We start from the raw sequence: 25270 nt of genomic DNA, 5'->3' as shown, positions 1-25270 counted from the left end.
CTCGAGTACCTTATTGCTTTTATAACACGGTTGCCAGCGACTTTATAAATATTAAGTACAATTAAAGTAAACAGTAAGCTGCCTTTCAGCACAAAAAAAGTTGTAGACACCAAACGTTGTGTATCGCATTTCAGTAGCCAAGAGTAAATAGTCCCCCTTTGTGTGGCTGTTGCTATGCAACAGACAAATAGCATTGGAAACTTCACGTCTGTTAGACCTAGCACAAAAGCTACGTGTGTTTCAATGGGTTTTTGGTCTAGGCGCTAAAAGTCACCTACAAATAATATTCGAGACTTTCAGTAAAGACTTTCAATACTCTGCAACATTTGCGTAGCACAGAAACAACTAACCGAGTCAATTTAGACATATAAAAAGTCGTATAGATAGCTTAATTCACATGAAACATTCCCCACTACATTAGCCACAACACGCCGCCATCTTGGATAGATATTTCCTTTTGAGTGCGCACTGATATGGAACGCTCAGGTAGATGAAAACAGGTCGTACAGTTACTATACCGTTGAATATAGCACACCCCGGAACTAACTCTCAGAATGGTGGATTCCATCTACCCGTGTTATAATTCCATCTACACGTGTTATAATCCTCTATAATTGATGGTTTACCTTACTGAGCAGCACTGTGGCTTTTCTGATTTTTAACACAATAGAGTTAAAGTTTGGTCAGTTTTTTTTTTTTTTCTTTCCCTGTATTGTTTCTTTGTGTGTTTGTTTTGTTTGGGGACCAAACCATTGATAAAAAAAAAAAAAAAAAAGTATCTGCACTATTTGTTGATACCGATACCACCATTTTAGTGCTGTATCGGGGCCCTATCCGATACTGATATCGGTATCGGTGCAACACTAGTTAATACCCTCAAATCAAAGCTGAAAGTCTGCACTTAAAGCACATCTTGATTGTTTCATTTCAAATCCATTGTGGTGGTGTACAGAGCCAAAATTATGAAAATTGTGTCAATGTCCAAATATTTATGGACCGAACTGGATGTGTAAAAAAAACGATTATCAATTCTAACCGATAAAACGATTATCAATCCATTTCGACTTTTAAAACATTCGAGTTTGCTACTCAGAGTCTTTGCTACACTTCCTACTTTGTGTTTGATAATTAAATGAATTAGATGAATTACCTACTAATTTATCTATTTTTTATTAGAGAACAGCTTTTCCTTGTCACAATTTTGACTTTCTATGAACAATCCAATAATCGATGCAGCTTGCATTTCAACATAAAATGGATGTGTAAAAAAATAAATAAAAAGTTTTTATTTTTTTTATTACAAAATCGATTATGAACTTTTCTGAATCGAGAGAGAATCGTTTTAGAGAGAATCTAGAAAAATCGAATAATCGATTTCCCCCCCCAACCCTATTATTATACTATTATTACAATGTTTACTCATGATCAACTTGATCAACTGGATGAGGGATAAGTCTTTTGTACTGGAATAATTCTGCTTATTCAAAAGCAGTTTCACTCATGTGAGCTTCTTCTTTGTTCCTGTGCGTCACCTACAGACGGCTTTACCCCTCTGATGCTGGCATCGTTACGCACCAGCGGTATGGAATGCACCAGCGTCCTGGACGAGGAGGAGGAGAGCGGCGCTGACGACGGCGGCTCCAACGTCATCAACGACCTGATCACTCAGGGCGCCACACTCCTGGCGCAGACAGACCGCACCGGAGAGACGGCACTGCACCTGGCTGCCCGCTATGCCCGGGCCGATGCCGCCAAGAGGCTGCTGGACGCCGGTGCCGACCCCAATGCCCACGACAACATGGGCCGCACACCGCTGCATGCCTCTGTGGCAGCTGATGCACAGGGAGTCTTCCAGGTGCGGGCCACACCCCTCTTCCCTTTAGTGTGACTGTGTGATTACGATTAAGATAAAGATTATCGTCCCACATAGTAGTACATATGGTTTTGACTTCCACCCATGCTGTGTCCATACAAAAGCATACATTGGACAAAAGAACAAAAAAATTAATATTGCGTGCAGTTAGTATGTTACAGTAGTAATTCAATTACAGTATGTGTACCAAGCCCTCACTCAGCTCCCCTCTAGATGTGACCATCAGTACCAGTTATTCTGTCTGTATCTCTGCGTCTCTTTTTGACTGGACTGGATGGGCATGTAACTGAGAAGTGCAGCTTCATAGTGCCAGAAGCGTGTTAGGCTTTTCAGATGTACTCTGTTACTTGGATAGAAATGAACAGAGTTTGGGGAGGGAAAGGGGGGTTCAACCCGATGTTCTTTTGAAGTCCTCATGTTTAAAGTCCCAAATGTTTGAACTAGCTTATATGACTGGTGTATTTCCTTTCTCCAGATCCTGATCCGTAACCGTGCAACTGAGCTTGATGCACGCATGAACGATGGCACCACGCCCCTCATCCTGTCAGCGCGCCTTGCCGTTGAGGGCATGGTAGAGGAACTGGTGCACTGCCATGCCGACGTCAACGCCGTTGACGACCATGGTATGATATACTTTCCCTCTCTGTCTGTCTTTTTGCTTGGCTGTCTGTTTCTTTCTCTGGCTTTTATCAATGTCAGCACTCTGATGTCATATCTTGTCTTGTCCCCTGGTTTCCTTTCAGGCAAGTCTGCTCTGCACTGGGCAGCCGCAGTCAACAACGTCGAGGCTGTTCTGGTGTTGCTGAAGAACGGAGCCAACCGAGACATGCAGGACAACAAGGTGAGCTTCCAGGGTCCCAATAAGGCTTCAGCGTCACCTGCCTGCTGGTTCATTTTCTGATCATATCCCCATAGGCCTGAGATATATTTATGGTTTACAAAAATTGCTCAATGTCTTCCTCTGTAAAGAAAAAAATTCAGATTTTTCAGATTTATTTTTTTTAAACCTAGAGAAATTAAAACAGATGTTTTCCGAAGAGCTTGTTATGGAGTTAGAACCTGTCAGAATTTCTGAGGAGAAGAGTGCATTAATTGAAAAGCCTGTGCCTTCTAGTTGTTCACCCGGAGAAGGAGTCCATGTCCACACCCTTTTTTTAGACCCTTTCACAAACAGTTTGCCTGCAGGTGTTCCTGGGGTGAGCGTGAGCACTCATGTGTTTCTCTTATGTATCTCTCTCTCTCTCTCCTCTCTCTCCTGCTGTGTCCATCTCACAGGAGGAGACTCCTCTGTTCCTGGCGGCACGTGAAGGCAGCTTCGAGGCGGCCCAGGTGCTGCTGGACCACTACTCCAACCGCGACATCACAGACCACCTGGACCGGCTACCACGCGACACCGCCCAGGAGCGCATGCATCACGACATTGTGCGCCTGCTGGACCAGTACAACCTGGTACACAGCCCCCACGCTGGCCCCGCCCACCTGGGCGGCGGTAACGGGGGAGGCCACTCCTCCATGGTGTGCGGGGGTGCCGGCGGCTTCATGGGCATGCGGCCCGGGCCACAGGGCAAGAAGAACCGACGGGGAGCGGGCGCCAAGGTGGCTGGGGCTGGTGGAGGACCAGGTGGCGGACCCAAAGAGCTGAAAGACATGAAGGCCAAGCGCAGGAAGAAGCCGGCAGGAGGGGAGGGGCCCGCTGTAGGAGCAGCTGTGCCCGTAGGAGGAGGAGCCGGCGGGGGTAATGCTGCCGCCGCCAGCAATGCGAAAGGCCCCGGTCAGTCGGAGAGCTCGGTCACCATGTCGCCTGCGGATTCGTTGGAGTCGCCGCACTCATACGCCGGTGATGCCGCCGCGGCGTCAGGAGCTTCCACGTCACCTCCGATGATGAGCAGTCCCACGTCCCGTCAACTGCTGCCCCCCGTCAGCCACATGCTGGCCGGCCAGCAGCAGGGATGGGTGGGCCTGGCCAAGCACGGGGGCTACGGCGGGGGTCCCATGTTCGGCACCATGCCCCACCAGATGGGCGCCTCGCACCATGGCATGTCCCAGCACCACAGCCCGGGCATGCTCACGCCCATGAATATCACCATGAGCCGCGAGCAGCTGCCGCCCATCGTCACCTTCCAGATGATGCCGGGCGGAGGCCAGGCCCTGCTGAAGCAGCCCCAAATGCAAGGGCAGATGCAGGGCCAGGGTCAGAGCCACCCCCAGCAGGGCTCGGCCCGCCTGCACTGCACCCAGATGTACCCGATGTCTGACGTGGGGCTGTCGCATAACATGTCCCACACTCTGTCCCACCCCCACTCGCATAACCACATGGCCATGGGCATGGTGGAGGGCCAGGGCCGGCAGCTTCCCCCATACCAGCCGCTGCAGAGCCCCGTTGATAAGTACCCCACACCACCCTCGCAGCACAGCTATGCCACCAACGGCTCCGAGGGCACCACGCCCGGGCACCCTACGCAGCCCCCCAGCGAGCACCCTTACCTCACCCCGTCGCCAGAGTCCCCCGACCCCTGGTCCTCGTCCTCGCCCCACTCCAACTCGGACTGGTCGGATGTCACCACCAGCCCCACGCCGCTGGGGAACGCGCACGCGCTGGTCCCAGCCCGCCACACACACATTCCAGAGCAGGCGCAACTGCAGCCGCCTGCACAGCCGCCGACACCACAGGCCCAGCAGCCACAACGCAGCAGCATCTACGCTTGAGACTCCCGATTGCTTGCTGGTGGAAACTACAGTGTTTTCGATCGTTTTTATTAAAGAAGATTCCTTGTCTTAATCTTATATCCACTAGTTACTGCCTTTCCCATGTCTATTTTTTCAGTGCTTTTTTTTTTTTTGCTATGCACTTCAGTATTGGTAGTGTGTGTGTATGTGTGTATATATAGTTACTGAGTCTCTTTTAATACTGCCTTAATGTGCCCAAGTAAAAATTATCAAATGCATTTAGTACACCGGGTAGGATTACAATGTGTCGTCAGTTCAGTCAGATCCAATACGTACAGGACAGCAGAAACAATCATGGCAAAAAGGAGTGAAGATTGATAACGGCTAAAAACAACGGCTGGATGAATTAGGCTTGGAAATGTACACACCGTGACCATGATCGAAAGGCGATTGTGTCATCTAAGGACAGTCATATAACTGTGGCTGCCAAAACAAGGGACGCTTTCTAATGCCCTTGGTGGGCTGTATTTTTATTCTTTTTAAACTTGTGCTTTATACATTTTGAAGGATATTTGGTGAACAAAAGCTTTTCTTTCATCGTCGTTTTTGTAACGTCTATGTCAAATGTGCTAGTGTTTATTTGTGTGCCGGGTCTTTGTTAATTTAATGATTTTATGTATTTTTTTGTATGATGGGTCAACCTTCTTTTGGAGAGCTGTTATCTTGAAGCTTAAACTGCCTTTACTGTTTTCAACAGATAGAATCTGTATGGTGATATGTGGTTTTGTCAAGGGTGAAGTGAGATTTAGCTCAAAAGAGCGTCCACGAGGAAGAGGGTACACAAAAACTGCAGCATACAGGCACAGCTGTTGAAGGGGTGGTTCTAAGCTTAACTGTGGTGTAAATAGGTTGAACTTCATGTTTCCTGTATTTTATATGTACACATACACACACACGTATATATATATATATATATATATATATGTGTGTGTGTGTGTGTGTGTGTGTGTGTGTGTGTGTATTATACATCACTCAAAATGTTCTGGCATCTCTGTTACTGTGTATCTGTGTAGGCTGCATGTTCGTAAAGTGGGCATGGTCACCAGGACCTTAATACAAGTCCTGATGGAGAAATGAGTATCTTGTTTTGGCAGTGGTAATGCATCATGGGATTTGTAGTTGTGAATTGCTTTGTTGTTTGAGATTCTGAGTGTTCTAACAAGGTGGTCGGGCAAATAGCTTAAGAGAACCTAAGTTGTGGCAAACATGGTGCAGGTGTGAGTTGAGGTTTTTTTCTGGAGGCAGTGCTAAAATGTAAGTTATGACAACTGGAAGCAATGGCAGCCATCTTAGTATTGTCTCACAAGAGAGTCTATGCCAAAGGCACCGTGCCTTTTTACGAATACCATTATTGTAATTACTGTTACTGTACATGTATACCATCATGTTATTTCTCTCTTTATTTTCTTAATTTCTGAAATCATGGTTGTTCTCCCAAATCATTAAGTCCTTTCTCTGTTCACCCAGTATATTGTGCACCTATTTAACACACTTTCAATTTTTTTTGAAGATATTATTTTAAAAGATTTCGTTGTATTACGGGGAGTTCTACACTATTTGCGGTGTATCCTTTTTGGAGTTTGTCCTTGGGACACTTTACAATCAGTTTTTCTTCTTTGCACAGCACAGCACACCAGCAACCTGTAGACCAAATGGGCATAACAACCAAAATCCTGTCAATTCAACCCCAGAAAAGTGATTGTAGTACAAGTATTTTGTTTTTTCTCTTGTGGGTCAACGTTGATTTGAATGAACTGTGTAATGTTCTTTGTTTATTGTTTTGTTCTTTTGACAAACGAGAGGGTCAGTGTTAATATTTGAGCCCAAAGCTAACACACAAACACATATTTGTCAAGGCAGACTCATCACCATAGAGTAAATACATACATACGTTACACAGGGAACAGTCTTAACTCTGTCTGCCCCGCTTAGGAGAGGACAGCAGAGCAAAACAATGGGTAAAAAAAAGATAGCATTACATTTTTAGTCTTATCGTTTATACATTGCCTATTTCTGCCATTTTGCTTTCAGTAGGTCAAATGGTATGCCTTGAAAGGCATGTGTGTAAACGAATCTCAACTAACGCCTATACATCCTCTCTATGGCACTTATGCTTGGTTGCTTTAATGGTGTCAAAATGTGCTGACTTTTATCTCTGTGTGCCTTTAGGACTCCTGGTCCTCCAATCCCATGATTGAATCAGCAGGGCTCAAAGAGCATGGTGTTTTCACTTAAATATTATGCAAGGCTTTTGTTTTTTTTCATGCTGTAAATACACTTTTTAAAGATGTTCAGTAAACCTTGTACCTGTTAACCAAATATATTCGGTATATATATAAAGCTATATAAATGTGTATGTCTTATATGAAGTAGGTCTCTCTCGTTTGTTCGACAGTCTATGAACCTTGTGAATAATGAACAAGTCCAAAGTAACCAAGCAAGGAAATGATTCGTTTATGTCTGAATCAACCAATAAAGTTGTTAGGATCTACTCAAGAATCTCATCATCTTTTTGTGCATCTCTTTAGAACCCTCTGGGGACCACATCCCTGTGGGACCATATCCCTGTGGAGGGATTATTTGTTCTTGTTGTCATTATTCCTTTAAAGCTCCGTAAGTTTTTTTCCTAGAGTCATAAAAAGAACACCCCCAGAAACTTTTAATCTTCTACATATATGCCACTTGTGCATCAATGTTTTTAGTTAGAGGAAATATACAAAAACATCAAGGCATGTCAGACTACAAAAAAGGTCTAACAGTCCTCAGTCCCTGGTGAGTTGTTAACCTTGCATATACACATTGAGCAAATCAAATTCAAGTAAGTAAGCTAGTGACAGCTTTATGGATCTGGAGTTCATAAAGCGCCTCACGACGGTGCCTAAAATATATTGATAATAAATGTGGCTCTCTCAGAACTGAATGGGTTCTTCATGGCATCTATACAGCCTATTTTTACATATGGCACCCGCTTGCCTTTCAAACAGTGGGCTTTGGTGAATTCCTTAAAGCATCAGCTTCTGGGGTGACCTTATTTTTGCTGGTGAATTCATATATACCAAAATGACAAACTACATTTATAAAAAGTGCGACCAGAGCATGAAGCATGTATGCCGCAAAATCAAGGTTGCTTGACAATGACAGTGGATGGCATAACATCAAGTTTTTGCTCCTGCTGGACATGTATCCCTATACTGGTTGTTTAACTCTCGTGGGCTCACACTATATCTTAAGATAAGAACTAGGATTAATTTAATGTGCATGCCAATTATAGTTTGTATACATGAATGACAAGAAAGCATACATGAGATGACAGGCCTGATCTTTTAAAACCTTTCAGATTTGGTCTAACAGATAGGCCTGTAGCCTAAAAGGAAGACTGCAACTGTTATATATGTACGTAAGAACCTAAATAGACAAATATGGTTGGTAGGTTAAGCACTTTGACTGTGTTCTGGTCAAAAATGACCGCTTTGAAACTTCAGTCTTTAATAACATTTCCTTTCATATTCACTCACAAGGTATCATGACGTCCTTCACGACCTACGACCTACTTGAAGGGGAAAATAAATCATAGTAAGTTTCATACGGATTTGTTCAAATAACTTATATTGTCACATTTGTTGTGTCTCTGGTCTAAAATACCAGACCTTTAACATGAAAGTCCAAGACTTATACTTTGTGAAATGGTAAAGTTGTCAGATGTCAAATTAATGCAGTCGGTTTGGTGTTGAAAATGTGTTGCTATGTGTCATAAATGTGTGTCATTTTTGCATCAGTGGCTTGCTGCAAGAGTGTCTGAGGGAGAACGTTCTTCTCAGTTCCCTGGTGGCAGCCCTGGACAAGGCTGAGTGAGTGTAGTACATACTGCAGTCCCCCACCTCCCTGTCTGAGCAGCTATGGCTCGGCCAGCGAGACCAGGCAAGCTGTTGAGGACCTGTGCCAGTGCAGCTGCGAGGGGCTAGAGATGACCTAGAGAAGCCAGCTGCGTGAGCTCCTGGAGAAGTTCACAGCTTGGAGTGGCATCTTTGTGGCTCGAGACAAAGACTGCACACGCACCAGCCTGGTCCAGTATGACATTAACACTGGAGATGCCAGCCCCGTCCACCATCAACGCCATAATACAGACGTTTCATCCACAACTTTACTGCCGTAGCCAGACCGCTACTCCACCTGACCCTGAAGGGGCAACCGTTCCGGTGGGGTGAAGACTGTACAGCTGCCTCTGACTGGCTCTAGGCAGTGCTCACCAAGACTCTCGTGCTGGCCTTACTCTACCCACTGTGACCATTTATCCTCGACACAGACGCCGTGACGGTGTCCTACGAGGCAGAGCACAGTGAGCAGTAATTGCCTACTTCAGCCACTCACGACCAGAGAGAAACTATTGTGTCATCCATGAAGAGCTGCTGGATGTGATCCTGGGAATTTGCAAGTTCAAAGCTGAACTACATGGAAAACGGATCCTGCTGCTGCAAACTGATCATGCTTCTCTCACCTTCCTCTCTAACAATTGACTTAAAACTAGAAATGATGTGTAATTGTTAAAAAAAGGTGCCATAAGACAATTTAAGATAACGAGTTAAGATAACGTGCATGCACGTTACATTGTATACACAGCAGACAATGTGTAATAGAAAGACGGGCTCTGATACACAGGGCTTACATTTTATGACACATGAGAGTGAGACTCACAGTCGTTTTGCTACTTGTTTGAACGCCCGGACAGCAGTGGGCGGTAGCCGCACATCATTGTACTACTTATTCGTTTTGACTACGGCGCAATCGTTCGTGTACAGTGGGTAACATCAGGAAGTGCCACAGTTGGAGATTTGTGTGAAGTTCTGTATTTAAGGAGGGATGTGTGACATTAACGCATTGCAAAATCATTGAAATGGCTGTTACATGGGCTGAATTAGCGACAGAATTATGGAAGCCCGTTTGAGGGTTACAATAAAGAGGGCGTATTGATTGAATGTGGCTTGTAGTTGCCCTGCCGGCTAACTTGCCTAGCTACCTAGCTGAACATTTTGTGACACTTCAAGTCACTTGCAAAACCTGTTTTCAGTTCCAGACGAAGGTCTAGCTAGACCAACCTATTGCAGAAAAGGGCTTTGTAAGGACTGTGAGAATGAATGGACGGCTGTGTGTATGAACGATAGGTAGCTGACGTTAGCTAACTTTGTATGTTATAGTCATATCTTCCGGATCCCTGCACCAGTTTTCATCGACTTTGGTGAGTATTGTGCCCCTGGTCCAGGTGTACAAGCCAGCCAAATATAATAGTCAACTGTGATTTGATGGTAAAATAGAAGTAGAAGGGGTGTCTGTTAACAAGTATCGCTTGCAAGATACAATTGTTTGCGAGCACCATATGATGGCTAGAGACTTATTCTATAGCAGTTAAGTCTATCTGTCACTTTACTTTTTGGTCTTGCAGGTTGACTTTTTTGATAAAAAAATGTCAATGTTAGTTTGTGTGGAACTGCACCTGTTGACAGTTATGTTGCCAATTATCCAATCAGTTGATCAGCTATTGTCATTGCATTCACCTTAAAAGAGATCATGACGTGGTTAATTACTTACTTTGGGCAAGGTATCTAGGGTGATTTTATAGTCATTCCTGGAAAACCCACTCAAAGTTGCCACATCACCTCGTTGATTACTTTCATTTAGAAAAGTAAAAAAAAAAAAGCACCATTCCTAACACATCCTGCTTCGCCTACCTGACACTTCCTGATTCTCGGAAGTGTCAGGTAGGTGAAGCAGGATGTGTTAGGAATGGTGCTTTTTTTAGTTTTTTTTGCAAAACACACTAAGATTAGTTCTTGTATGTTTATTGATGTTTCTGTGTGATGTCTTATTATCATATTCCCCAATATCATCAGCCTTTCATGTTTACTAGCCTGTTGGCATGAAGATGTCCTTTGTCACTCAGTATTTATAGTCACACAGCCATTTTCCTCTGAGGAAGTGTATGAATTCATTAAAAAAAATGCCCTTTTAACTCTTTGTTCTCTGTCTTCTTCCGTAGTCAACCTACGTAACCAGATACAATGGCTTCCACCCACCTGAAGTACTTATCTCTTGGTGTGCTGGTGTTCCAGACCACATCTCTGGTGCTAACCATGCGCTACTCCCGCACTCTTCAAGGGGATGGGCCACGTTACCTGGCCTCCTCTGCGGTGGTGACTGCTGAACTGCTGAAGATCCTTGCTTGCATCATGTTGGTCCTCAAAGAACACAGTGAGTTTAGTGTTTTCAGTATGCTTATCTGTTACTGTCTGAATGTTGTTATTGTTACAATAGCACAACAAAGTTGCAGTGCTGCAGAATAATTGACATGTTACTTGGAAAATACCAATACACTCAAGGTAGTGTGTAGAGAAATGTGTGTCAGAAGAATCTGTGTACATGTTTGCAGAGATTCAGTTTTCATAGTTTGGGAGGGGACAATCCATGGAGGAATGTGTGAAGAATGTAGTGTTATGCAAATGTGTAGTGGTAGCAAGTCTAAGCTCTTGTTTGACAGGAGTAGGCAGTAATCTCTGACACATAATGGGTAAAGTGCAGATCTAGGCAGGGTATCTTTAGGTGTTCAAAGCAGGTTTTATGCCGTGCTGTCAGGTACCCAAAGTAGGTATGGTGATCTATTAAGGTTTGTTGTGTTATTAGCATAGCCATAGAACAGCAGGCTTTGCTGGCAGATTAAGTTTTATATTGCTGATGTGGAGCGTGTACAGAGGAAACTCAAGACGGAACGTCATACGAGAGTATGGAGCAGTCTGACATATACTATTATGTTCAAATGTATGTCTGTCTGAACTGGGATTGAAGTTGGAATAGTCAAATTGGTAGGTGGTTGTTTGTGATCTCTTGATAAACTCTGACACCATGCTTTCCTTCAGAGGCGAAAAAGTAAATGATAACTGCAATCCATTTAGTGGTGAGTGCATTCAGCAGTGATTTTCAAGTTAGGATGTAGACTTTACCTTTTTGGGGAATATCCATAATTACTACAAATTTTCAGTGCAACAAGTGCACAGACAGTCACTTGGTTTGAACCAATGGGGAATGCTGTCAGAAACTGCTTGAGCGTATTGAGGCAAAGTTTATGGGTTCTACTGCAATAGACAAAGCATCTTGGAGGGCAGAAGCTGTTTAGTAAAACTGGACAGCTGTGTGGTTTAAGATGGCAGGATGAGTGAGTGCCCTTCAGGCTTTTGTGAGAAGAGCCTGAACAGTGCTCAAGGTCCAGTATGTTGCCTCTGGTGTGTGTGGCCAAGAGGTCATAGCACTCCTGCAGGTTCCGTAAATCAACAGCAAAGACCCAGCAGACACAGTCAAGGTGAACGTTAAAGGACCAAACTACAGATGGCTGGGTATTTTATTTCAGATCTTTCTGAGATGGGGAAATTACATTATTACTGCGAGGCCCTCGGGGTATGTCATTGCATATTTAACTGTCATGGAATCTGTAGGAAAATACGGTAATCGACAAGGCCTAGCTTGGTTGGTGTGACATAGTTGTTAGGCTATCTCCAATGCTTAGTCAGGCTATCTCCAATGCTTAGTCAGACAGGATAAGTTTAATATTTGGCTGTGTAATTGTGAAGTTGATGACCTTTACGTTTCCTATCTGTTCATTTGGCAGACATTTATCCAGTGTAGCTCACAAGTGAGGCATAAGAACTCACAAACACAGATACTGGACAAGATATGAGCGCAAGATAGATTTTAAGTGCTGTGAGAATGAACACCATCATGCAATGAGCAGTGATCACATTCAGTCAATTATTAAAGGTGCAATATGCAACAATTATGCTTCAGGATTAGGGTTAGGATAAGCAGTTTAACCTTAAAATGACAGCTTAAAAAAAATTGGGGCACTACAATGACTTTTAATATGAAGAATTGCGTCCGTGCCAATGGCATAGCAGGGTCGATAGGCATATAACTGCGTTCTGTAGTTTTGCCTGCCGCAGCCCGCCGACCTGACTTTGATTACCTTCTGCCGATCTAGTAAGTAGCTTATTTGCCGTCTTGCTTAGTCTTGTGTTGCACTTGATTGATGTTTGACTGTGTAAGGACAGTCGTTGAATAACTAGTTTGTCATAATGTCAAAGTCAGCACATTTCAAGAGATTTCGTTAGTTTTAGCTGCTAGCATACCTTTAGCGAATAGCTATTAATCCTTAATGCACCTTTAACTTTTAGGTCTTTAGGAATAGGAGAGTGCTTAGTGACACCAGACACCCTTCATAGCATACAACATTTTTAAACAAAACAAAATGGCTGTTGCTACGATTTCCATAGCAATAAAATGGGCGCTTTTTGCAACAAATTCCGTAGCGATGAGATTGGCACTATAGCACTGGCACTACAACCCCCTGCTGTCCAAGTGGGTTTTGGTGGCACAGTGGTTAGCATGCCGCTCTTTCATTCAATCTCCCTGTAACCTTTATTGCCCCTATTGCCCCTACCTTGACTTAGTGCTGCACTAGGGTTCACCACGGCACAGGAGGCAACTATTCTTTTGACCCTCTCCACCATGTTCCTTGATGCTACAGAATGGAAATTGGCACAGAAAAAACATTCCAGACTGAAAATATTCAAACTATTGGTGCGGAATCTAGTTCCGTAGCAATAGTGTACTAACTGTATTTCCATTTCTGTATCTTTAGCTGGTGTTAAGAAATCCATAGATTCAGCTCTAGGCTAGTGTTGACATACGCACTAATCATCACATTACACTGCCTTGGCCTTCATATCAATCATAGCAAATGTTATCTCACTCTGTCAGGTTACAGTGTCCGTGCTCTAAACAGCGTGCTAAGGCAGGAGATTGTACACAAACCCGTGGAGACCTTGAAGCTAGCCATTCCCTCTGGAATCTACACGCTACAGAACAACCTGCTGTATGTCGCTCTCTCCAACCTGGATGCAGCCACCTATCAGGTAAGGCCCTCAGAGAAGGGGAGGAGAATCTACAGAACAGGCTGCTCAGCTTGAGAAGCATTGAAAGCTTTAAATGAAGGGGAACTGAAGTTTTTGTATTTAGTATTTAGAGAAACTCCTAGGCTGTTGTGCTCGGGCTGATGCGTGGGTGTGGGCTATTGGCATGAAATGTCTCCGTAATGTAGCACCTGAATTGCACCTGTTTATCCTTGCTGATCTCCACATGTGTAGACCTTGGAATAGTGCCTCCAGTGTAGTCTAAGGCCGCCATGTAACCTATGTAATGTATTTTTCTTTCCTTTTTTTAGTAAAGTTAACTTAAAGGCACAATATGCAACAATTATGCTTCAGGATTAGGGTTAGGATAAGCAGTTTAACCTTAAAATAACAGCTTAAAAAAAATTGGGGCGCTACAATGACTTTTAATATGGAGAATTGCGTCCGTGCCAATGGCATAGCAGGGTCGATAGGCATATAACTGCCTTCTGTAGTTTTGCCTGCCGATGCCCGCCGACCTGACTTTGATTACCTTCTGCCGATCTAGTAAGTAGCTTATTTGCCGTCTTGCTTAGTCTTGTGTTGCACATGATTGATGTTTGACTGTGTAAGGACAGTCGTTGAGTAATTAGTTTGTCATAATGTCAAAGTCAGCACATTTCAAGAGATTTCGTTAGTTTTAGCTGCTAGCATACCTTTAGCGAATAGCTATTAATCCTTAATGCACCTTTAAATGCCACTTACATACCAGGAGCAGTGGAAGTGGACCTCTGCATATGACCCATGCTCTGCATTTTGGCCTATCCAATATTAGGAGTAGGGAGCCCACACACACACTAGGAGCAGGGGCGGCGCGAGACCTTATTTACTGGGGCACGTGCCTTAGTAAAAGTCTCCAGTGCCCCAGTAAAATTATTGCTCTGTTCTCGCTGTCCAACGGCATTCATGAGCGCATCTCCCTGCCTGCTTTCTGTCCTGACCGACTCGAGCCTGACCCTTACCAGCCAATAAAAATACAAAGGCAAAAAGAAAGGGGCCATAATAGCCAATCAGAAAATACCAGATTTAACGCAACAACCAATGAAATCGTTCATGTGATTCTTCCGAGTGTTTCGTTCACACACTGGAAACTGCTGGAGCTCCTCACGTCACTTTGAGCACAGCGAAAGTAAGTCGTCCCCTGTTTTAATGTTACAACAAATTCACAACTTGTTGGACAGAAACAATGACAAGTTGATCGCTGTTAGAGAATGTTCCCCACATAATTAGCACCCGTTTTTCAATGACTAGCGCCTAAATTTAGCATCAGTTTTACCAGCTTGCGCTCTCTCCCTCACACACACACACACACACACTCACACCATGCCTAGGCTGCATGCACACATGCGGACAATTATGTATTTATAATTTATATGTGTAGACAGAGTCCTGTAAAAGTAGCCTATGCATTTTGGATGTTACCATCTTGTTAGAGTTTGTTAGCCTAATGATGCACACCAGCTTCTCCTGAGAAGGGAGCATCCTGCATAATACTGCCATTGCTTTTGTTTGTTAGTTACTTTGCTTTCCTGAACCACTTGTTTTTCTAATCTTAAATGGTTGCAGTAAGAGGATGCTGTTTGTAAATGTGCATATAAATATCATTATATTGTACTCATAAATATCCTTGTATCTTTACCAGTGGTTTAATATAGCCTACAGTATGACAGTGACAATAGTGATGTTGAAGCTTGTAGCAGTAGGCTAGCCATTTATTTCATATTGCGCACACATCTAAAAAAAATGTATTGGGAGTTGGGGGCCTGTGCCCCAGTAAAGCTCTAGGTCTAGAATCGCCCCTGACTAGGAGTATGGAGCCCACACAGTGAGCCCACACACACTAGGAGCCGGGGGGGGGTTTAAGTGCCTTGCTCAGCCTTGGATATTGAGAGAGGAGAAAAGGCACTATACATTCACTGCCTCATCCATATTGTTTCCTGCCAGTCCAGGGGATTTGTTGCCTATTCTCTGATGAGTCTGTGTAAACTTAGGTATATTTGTGTTCACTTCAGATTCTACAGCATTCTACACCTTTGTCTGGATAGAAATACTAGCTTAATTTTGTAAATTCAACAACTGAGTTATGGGAGTGTATTTTTTTGTCTGAGTGAGATACCTTTTGGCAGTGAGATACCTGAAAAATGACACAGAGGGATGAGTATGCCATATGATGTTCACCACTATGATGATTGGTGAATTGATCACAAAATTCATACTCATTCAGACGAATTCATAAGAAGCCCTATCACAACTCTGAGCTGAGTGTCTCTTTTCTTCTCTTCTCCTCTGCCCGGATCAGGTGACGTACCAGCTGAAGATCCTAACCACAGCCCTGTTCTCAGTGTCCATGCTGGGCAGGAAGCTGGGGGTGTACCAGTGGCTGTCTCTGCTCATCCTCATGGGCGGGGTGGCGCTCGTGCAGGTTAGTTCTCCTTTTGTTAGCCATGCGTAAAACCTTTTCCATGTAAAAAGTGAATCGATGCTATTATGCAGAGATTGCAGTAAGGGTGTTGATATGTAGGTACAAAAAAGTTTCTTCTCACAGGTTAAATTGCCATTTTGTGTGTGTGTGTGTGTGTGTGTGTGTGTGTGTGTGTGTGTGTGTGTGTGTGTGTGTGTGTGTGTGTGTGTGTGTGTGTGTGTGTGTGTGTGTGTGTGTGTGTGTGTGTGTGTGTGTGTGTGTGTGTGTGTGTGTGTCTTTTTATCTCCGTGTGTGTTTCTTTTCCATGCGGGCGCAGTGGCCTTCTGACTCCCCGTCCGCCCCAGAGAAGGAGGAGCAGAGCTCTGGCTCTCAGGTGGTGGGGCTGGTGGCCGTGCTGGTAGCCTGCTGCTCCAGCGGCTTCGCCGGGGTCTACTTTGAGAAGATCCTCAAGGAGAGCAAGCAGAGCGTCTGGGTTAGGAACATCCAGCTGGGTCAGTAGAATCTGTGTTAACTATATGAGTGCTCTTTTTGTAAAAGTGACATTATGTTGATGAGAGCACCCCTTTATAAAACAAGTCATAAAGGCTGAGCAAAAATTATGTTTTAAATACAAATAAATGGCAATTACTTATGTCATGCTTTCCCACTCACCCGGTTTCAAACGCCATCCTTTTGTTTTTTGTTCATTCATTTCCAACCATTTTCACTCTATTTAACATTTTGTTTATATTACCTTTTGTCTGGACTGCACTTCCCATACAAACACACCATCTCCTTGATCTTGACGGGCTGCATTCTAGTTTGCCTGGGCTACATGCCCTGTGTTGTCATGACGCAAATTATAGGCATATGATTTACCAACAATACAAAATAGATTAGCATATCCTCCTATTCATGCTCCACTTCTCCCAACCCCTCCACACGCGCTGCACAGTGATTCCATTATTTGAAACAATCTAGTAATGTTCTCTGAATAGCCTGTCAGCTTTCTTTGTGATCATCATTTGTCTAGCCCTGTCGGGGCATTGTCATTTAGGTTCTCGTGAGACTTCTCCAGTATCCAATAACATAGTCATATCGGCCAGCCCATGTAAGCCATTCTGATGGCTTATTTGCGACTGACTCCCATGTTAAATCACACTTCTGTGTTCTGTATGAATGCAGAAAAAAGCAGGAGAGGAGCTCTTTTATTCGGCACATCCTTTGCCAGGATGTATCTACATCTCGCGTTTATTTTTAAACCCCAACGTGTGAACTGCGATAATCCTACCATGATTCATTTCCGTGCTTGAACTAGAGTTGGGACTCTGGATGTGAGATATTCATTGAGAAACCAGCAAGAGCCCCATCTTCGGCCCCTCAATGTTGACTTTACAGCTATTTGAATTTCTTCCTGAGCTCCTGGCTTCTGGAATAATTCCCCTCGTATCATTGACTCAGTCACTGTTCACGTCCATTCACATACAGTTCAAAATCAGTCATACACAGTTCAAAGCTTCTATTGTGCCATTAGTCACTGCCATGCTAATGACACTTTGCCCATTAACGGCTGGTTTTGTCTCCTGTAGGGATGTTTGGCCTGGTGTTCGGTGTGATTGGCATGTTGATGTATGATGGGAATCGGGTGAGGGAGGATGGAATGTTCCAGGGCTACAACAGCCTCACCTGCATTGTGGTCGCTCTTCAGGTAACTGTGACTGTATTCCAGCTGTTCATTTGAATGTCAGGAGGTCATCTTTTCACCTCATTGATATCAGAGAATGGTGGCATAGCGTATTTGTGTTGCTAAACCAGTCAAGCATAATCCCATAGGAATGCCACCCTTTATACCTCCCTCATTTTGTAATCATGTTTTAATAGACTTATGAGCCTGTATTGTATGGTTGATGTTTGCTTCAGCCCAGAGTAGCTGGCTTGAAGGGTAAAAAATTGTTGTAACTTTGGTAACCAAACATAATTTGCAAGCGCCAGAGTTTCGAGTTGCAGTCCTGACCACCGGAGAGTGCTTGAGTGTAAATCTTCCACACTAGTGTAAACAGGTCAAGGGACCCTGCTGCTAAGGTCAAGCACTGGCTTCTGTGGGATCTATCAACAGCTGTGGTCATTAAATGTCAAATTCACTGATTGTTCTATTTGAGCATAAATGTACTCCAGTGTTCTTTACTATGCTTCAGCAGCTATGTGTATTCTCTCTGGTTTCTACATGGAAGATGAATTTTCATATACAAGTATTGTGAGTTTAAGGCTGGTGCTTGACTGTGTTTGTCTACGCAACTCTGATGCCATGACTGAGATTGGGATAGATATTTTAGGGGGGTGAGTGTAACGGTAGCCAGCAGGTACAGTGCTGTGCAGTGAATAAACCTCACTCCACGACAGATGCTAGCACCCATGGGTTTTAGCCTCCTTGCTAGCATGACCGCCTCCCATGTCCAAGGTCACATATTCCAGTCTGGTGCGGGACTGTGCTTGTCTACACAGCGCAGGTTACGTATGGTGCCGTGACCCTACTGATATAAACACATCCCTGTTCTCACCCAAGGGCCAGGTTCAGGTATTTCAAGTTGACACTAATGCAAACTTAAATGATAGTAAATCATCGTAAACGACAGTAAAGCAAACCATAACCACGGACGGGCTCCAGATGGTGACTAAAATGGTTGCTAATGTGCCTACATTTTAAGTTTTATGACTGTTTCTTTCCCCATCCAAGCCAGTGGTGAACGTCCCTGAGGAGAACATATTTCATGACGTGACACGATTCTACATTAGCGCTAGTCTGATTGCCAAGGTTATAACACAACTTGCCTGAAAGACAAGTGCACTTAGGGTACAGTGTTGCAAAACTTCCTGTATTTTTATTGCCATTTGTTTTCAGCTAGCATACTTTACCTTTTTTTATTACTCTGCTACTTGAAAATATATGACCACAAAGTGCCTCAATCGACCAGACAGAATTTTGTATTCCAGAGGTCTGTATAATAATGGAAGAATAGCACACTCAGAGAGAATGTTTGCCCAGTGGAAAATGCCCAATGGTAAACTATATAATTTCTGTTTGCCAGGCAAAGTATTGATCACACTTTCAAAGGATCAACATCATGTTATTGGTCCATTAAACTTTTAGAATGCAAAGTAGAGCATTTTGCTGCCGTTGGCATAGACTTTGTTTCTCTGGTTTTTAAATGTCTAACTCCTTTCTATATTAAGGCTCTTGGTGGACTCGTAATAGCTGCTGTAATCAAATATGCGGACAACATCCTGAAGGGCTTCGCCACATCACTCTCCATAATCCTTTCCACACTTATCTCCTACTTCTGGCTCGAAGATTTTGTGCCCACCAGGTGCTATACCACACACACACACACACACACACACACACACACACACACACACACACACACACACACAACCAAACTTATTCAAACCTTTCAGTGAAACTGGCACTTACATCTTGTTATTGTTCTTTTCTAGTGTCTTCTTCATGGGAGCAATGCTAGTCATAGTAGCCACCTTCCTCTATGGCTATGAGGGCAAGCCCTCCACAAACCCGAGTCGAGCGTGAGGGCGAAACCAAAGGACAAGCTCCAGAGGCGCTGATTTAAAGGAGTGTGAGCGAAAGGAAAAAGGGATTTTGGGAAGCAGGACTATATCAAACGAGGCATATCTGCAGCATATCACCACACACTAGACCGTTTCGTGGCCTTGTGTAGAGACGGTCAACCACACAACTCCCCTTTGCGGAAGTCCAAGTTACTGAAGTTGGTGTCAAACACTATCCAAAGGTCACTGAAGATGGTCAGCCTGGCTCTCATCATTCAAGTCGTGCTCTCAACCCACCCAACACGTTCCAGGGAAGCCATGACCCAATGATGTTTCTCTGAGAGATTCTCCAGATTTACTTAAAACCACCTCTCACACATATCTAAACTGCACAGGGAGAAAACGCCATAATCAGATGCCAAATTTAATGTGGTCAAAATTATTTGTTTGTTTGTTTTTTAGGGCTAGGGGGTGTACAATGTTTTATTGAGAAATGTAATTGAAGATAATCAGTGCTTGGGAGGGGAGCAACGCAAATATTGATTTGAAGGGATTTTCAGATTTTTTGGGGGGCCAGATTATGTCCACTTCAGCCTATTAAGAATCATAGTAGGCTTCTCCACATGCAAAAAAAATAGAAGCGACAGCCAGGATGAGAAAAGAAGTGTGTGGATAAAAAAGATCTACCCTCAAAATACCACGGTCAAACTCAGAAAGACTGTCATCTTTCACACTCAATGCAGAAGGCACCTAGTTGCTAGGCTAGCGTACGGGCAGGTCAGGTTCTGTATGTCGCGGTTACTGTTTTTTTATGTTAATTGGAAATGGAATGTACATACTGTAAATCAAGGCAGACAAATATATTTGTACAGTGTTCACAGAGGCACTTGCAATAATGACAACACTTGTGTCACTTTGTCCTTTTATTACCTCAAAAACACTGCATGCATGCAAAAAAAAGTAGAAGATCTTGATACCATTCTTTCAGATTGATGCCCTAGGATGGGTCTAGTTGAGTTCTCCACACTTTGTTCTGACTTTCTTCACTACCAGTATCTGGACACATGTTTTGCAGCTACCTTAAACAGTGGGGCATCTGTATGGAGTTCCTCTGCATAAACGTGGCACCAACTTTGCAAGAACACCAATTATCAATACATCCATTGTCAAAGGAGATTTGAATGGCCTGAAATTGTTGTCAGATATTCAAGTTAACAGTTAACAGTAGTGTCTGTACACTTAAAATCACTCATTCATTGTGTGTAAATCACCAACGGTACAGGAATGGCTGATCCATACATTTGCCCCTTGTTTTTAATGTGCAGGTTGTTTTTGGGTGTAATTTGGGTGGTTCTATTGATGGCTTTGTCGTGTGTGTGTATGTCTGTGTGTATGTCTGTGTTTCCATGTGTATGTTTGGCTGGTCTGCAGCTCACTAATGAGGAGCAGGGGGACTTTTCACATTCTCTCTAAGCACCTTGCTTCCCCTTCCTCTGCCATGTCACCCTCCCAGCTATAGGGAAGCGTCCTACTAGCTGCCATCCACTGGTAAAACTGTGGACTTCAAATCCTAAAACATTTTTCTCATACATGTACCATTTTGAGAAGATATGTTCAGGGATAAAAATGCCTCTTCTGGGTGCCTTTTGCATACTTCAAGTATGTATTTGACCCAGAGGCAAAGGCAGTCTGATTTAAACCTAGTCCATCCCCTAATGATATAACGATCATCAAAGTTAATAGCAGGAGGCCATAAGGCAGACTTTACTTTGTGTTGCCATCCACAAAGTATTCTTCATCCCAATCAAACTTTGCTTGCCAGTCATTCTCTGTGTGCTGACTGGCTTTTCATGTTGGCCTAGTTGATTGGAATGCTATGCCACATTTGTGCAAGGCAGTTTATTGTGATGTCCACTCACAATCTGTGTGTGCAGTTCAAGAGCACTTGGGCTCCCAGGAACATATTAAGGCAGTGGTCCTATTTTTGAGTGTCACTAGTACCCAGGTGGCCGATAAGGTTTGAAGGCAGTGGTGTGGATTTAAGGCAGTTGCCCTCTCTGTCGCCTTCCAAGTAGAAGAGGTCTCCTTTCACGGCTGTTCCTGGTTTTGCCCCGCATCCCGCGGGTCATTTGGATGGTATCACCACCAGCGGCGCCCCTCTCTTGGGCCTCCACATGAGCACCTGAGCATCATTTGCATTAGGCCGCCCCATGGCGTTGGGCGGGATGGGCTCCATCCGGGTTAAGACCCGTGGTTGGTCCTGATGTGGCCGGCCTATCAGGTGCGCCCGGGAGCCCAGGAATTTGCAGGGCTCAACAGCGATGTCCACTCTCATACGCCACTTGATCGTCTGCAGCAGGATTTTCTCACAGGTACCGGCATTGAGCGCAACCAGCCATGTGGTGAAGCTCTGGTCCCGCTTGATGTGAGTAAGCAGCGGCACGTTGCTGTCGCTCACCGGCACGGCCCAGGTCACGCTGGGGTAGAAGTTGTCATTCATGCTGACGGTGAAGCGCGATGGTTTGGCCGTGGGACCGGCTAGCGTCACCGTCTCTGTGGTATTGCCATACCATGGGTAGCTGACGCCGTCTGAGTCGCTGATGGCTCGCACCAGACCTTCACGCAGCTCAGGAAGCTCCCAGCTTGACCTTTGAGGAGGGGAGACACTGTTTAAAGTTTGCCTATTTCTATTTCCATGTCTCTTGACACAATCATTTAAAGACACCAAAGACAACATATTACATGTAATAAACTACCGGATTCCTACCATGTCTTCAAGAACATTGCAATAAAATCTGGTCACAGTGGGCATAATTTAAGCTATGGTAGGTAACCTGCATATGTGTACCCAAAGCTTCTCTGCTAGACTTACCTGTAGGCTACATCACAGTATAGATAGTTTTTGTGAAGTTTCTCAGCGAACCCAGCCCTTAACAGGTCTGGGAAATACACATAGTCCTTTTAAAACAATGCAGGCTATTCTAATAAGACAATATACCCCAACAACGTCCATGTACAGTATGTTGATATTGAGTTCAGATGTTTGTTTTCATTTGTTTATACCACATATTTTCATCGTGTTTTGTTGATTGATTAATGGATATTTTGACAAGAACTACATATTGCACCTTTAACTAGAGCAGTTTAAAAGTCAGGGATTGCCATTCCAGTCAGTCAGTCAAACACAATGACCAGGTGATGGGCTAAACAGATCTAATCTGACATTCCTTTTCAAATTTCTGACTGTCCATGTTTAGGTAAAGAATTTATTTTAAGAATATATATATATATGTATTTTTATTTATTTTGTAAAGTAGTATTTATTGTTACACCAGGGTTCCAATGCTCGTAGCTTGACTGTTCTGTCCCTTCTACGTCGCTTTGGACGAAAGCGTCTGCTAAATGACTAAATGTAAATGTAAATATTGTGACTTTGATCAGCACAATACAAATGTTATTTCCCTCTAAAGTTGCTATGGCCCAAACATGATCTCAGCAGATCTTTGGGCTTCATCAGTGCTGTAAGAGATCAGTGTGCATCCTCAACTGTGACCCCGGTGGTTGAGAGGACTTTATCTGCACCATCTGTCCCCTGGGCCTCTCGGTCCTCCAGACCGTTCACCCACAACCTAGATTGGATTAAACACCCCCATGCATATGTCTCCACCTCCAGAACAGCCACCCCTGAGGCACCGTCAGAGCAGCTTGCGCTTAACCGCTTTCGTCAGAGTGTGTGATTTTCTTCTATCTATATTCCTCCCCCCTTCCCCAAGCTGCCTGACGTTGGAGCTTAGGAGCACGTCAATGTGTTCCTTGGCTCCCTTTTCTTAATCAATGAGGCAAAGACGGCCAAAAGCACCCAAGTGTTCATCCCTGTCATCAGTCCTTCTTTAAAGTAATGGTCAGGGTGTCATTTTGTGGGTGTTTGGAAGAACAGGACAGCACAGTGAGTGATGAGGGCAAAACCACTTAGGCCCACTTGCTGTCAGTAATGCATACATGCATGTACGCTCGTTAGCAAATACACACACCTCTGCAAACTCATCCTCTGTTCTGCTAAAGTCAATTTCATTGGCTACATATCAGTATCCATGTCCCTTTCCATAATAACCACACAAGTGAGGCTACATGTCTGAGATCAACCATGGTTCTGCTGTTGGGATGCATGCCAGTAACATTTGACAGTTAGAAGCTGAGAAAGTCTGAATTTTAAGTAACTTAAGGGCTACTGAGTGAATGACCGTGATGGACACTTACATGCCAATGTCCCCATAAGTGTTGTAAAATTCCATCTGTGTGCACGCTTGAATCCAACCAACAACCCAGGTCTCGTTCCTGGGGATCGGAGGCATCACAACCCGAGCCGAGGCCTTGAAATAAGGTGTTTTGTAGCGCAGCACTATGGGCGAGTTCTCTTCAATCACTGTCGGAGTGTGGTCTATGGTTGCCAACACATCATAGACAACTATGTTCTCGCGTTTGATACGCGACTTGCAGGCGATGCTTTGGATGCAGCCCATGGCTACAAGCGAGAGAGCCAAGGGAACAGACCAGGACTGAACAGCTTTCGAGTTTGGCAAAATACACATCAATCCTGATCACTTTCCATGCAACTGACAACACAAGTTCATTCATCCAATGGAATTTGCTTATTAACTGCTCAGTTTATGCGCTTATACGATTTCTTTTTTGCATTTGCTCAGTGTTATGAGGTGCGAACAGGGTAGTGAAGAGAAATAGGGTATGTAGACTTGTGCGCTGATTCTTTCATTGAAATGTGAGAGATAGTTGAACAGGTTTTTGTGGTTGACAAAACGCTATTCTCAGATGCCAACCGATGTCTCCACGCCTGTGGTGCACTGCGCTCTCTGATAGCCTCTCGCTGCAGCAGACGGTTCCTCGGACTCGAATTTCCTTGTTCACTTGGTTACCCTTCTCAAAACATTTGCGTGTCCTTTTGCAGATCTCTTCCCGCTCTATCCTCTTCTTTTTGGCGCGTGCTGTCATGTCACTATCTTGGCGGGGAATCAGGCGAGTCAGGTGTGGCGGGTCGCTTCCTTCGACTTGCGACGGCCGTGATGCTTGTTGATTCGGCGCAGGAGGTTAGGCTAGTATTTCCACGGCTCAGAACCGAAAACTGACTATCTTGCTATAGCTTACGAGAGAAACAAAACAGAATGCGGTGCTGGCTATATCTGGACATAAATATGTTGGTAAACGAGCTCCTCTGCTCCTGTTTATCAAATGTTTTCCTGGAGCTCAGCGGCTTCACATAGTCGATACGTCCAGAAACGAATACGATGGAATATCCTCAGCGTGTGCTTCCAAGTTCTGAATCTGAAGACACGTTGCATGTTAACGTACCTTCGAAGGACAGTAGTTATTTGGCGCTTTTGGCCACAAATGTATAGCCTCGGTGCGCTGCCGCTCTCCTCCCTGATGACAATGCTGTCGCTGTTCAGTCTCTCATGGTGCTGATGATGCTCAATGAACTGAAGGGAGGGGGGAATGGAACGTGTGGGAGTGTGGGCTGTCAGTGATTTGTCCTCAGTTACAATTCGTCTAGAACTACTTATGTTATACACAACAGATTTAATTAGCAGTCTGTTTTATTAGAGAGCTTCCTTAATCACTTGGTCATGTTAAGAATGTGAATTTGTTTTACACGGACAAGAAGGCTTCATATTTAAAGGAAAGCGCGGAATCGTTCTTCAC

The 25270-nt window shown here is 44.1% G+C and overlaps 3 protein-coding genes across 3 annotated transcripts in view; 2 read left to right on the top strand and 1 right to left on the bottom strand.

The window, feature by feature from the left end:
• Window positions 1–7046, top strand: part of notch2 (notch receptor 2) — a 46506-nt gene extending 39460 nt beyond the window's left edge. The window contains exons 31-34 of the mRNA XM_080832359.1: window positions 1539–1855; window positions 2349–2496; window positions 2617–2714; window positions 3149–7046. Of these exons, the coding sequence (XP_080688485.1) occupies window positions 1539–1855; window positions 2349–2496; window positions 2617–2714; window positions 3149–4579 (1994 nt within the window). The 3' untranslated portion in view covers window positions 4580–7046. The remainder of the gene's footprint in view (window positions 1–1538; window positions 1856–2348; window positions 2497–2616; window positions 2715–3148) is intronic.
• A 2366-nt stretch (window positions 7047–9412) lies between these two features.
• slc35a3a (solute carrier family 35 member A3a) lies at window positions 9413–20443 on the top strand. Its single transcript, XM_080860692.1, has 8 exons — window positions 9413–9833; window positions 10632–10843; window positions 13400–13554; window positions 15890–16012; window positions 16329–16503; window positions 17581–17699; window positions 19223–19356; window positions 19487–20443. The coding sequence occupies exons 2-8, from the start codon at window positions 10654–10656 to the stop codon at window positions 19575–19577; spliced, it is 987 nt and encodes a 328-aa protein (XP_080716818.1). The 5' UTR covers window positions 9413–9833; window positions 10632–10653; the 3' UTR covers window positions 19578–20443.
• A 1237-nt stretch (window positions 20444–21680) lies between these two features.
• Window positions 21681–24144, bottom strand: fam78bb (family with sequence similarity 78 member Bb; the record flags this gene model as incomplete). The annotated part of the gene is made up of 2 exons (XM_080831876.1): window positions 21681–22203; window positions 23813–24144. 2 exons carry the CDS (start codon window positions 24142–24144, stop codon window positions 21681–21683), a joined length of 855 nt encoding a protein of 284 aa, XP_080688002.1.
• Between the last annotated feature and the right edge of the window lie 1126 nt (window positions 24145–25270).

The sequence above is a fragment of the Sprattus sprattus genome (genome assembly GCF_963457725.1).
Source record: "Sprattus sprattus genome assembly, chromosome: 2".
NCBI lineage: Eukaryota > Metazoa > Chordata > Actinopteri > Clupeiformes > Clupeidae > Sprattus > Sprattus sprattus.
Note: the sequence above shows the minus strand (reverse complement) of the source record. Positions and strands in the feature narration are given on the sequence as shown.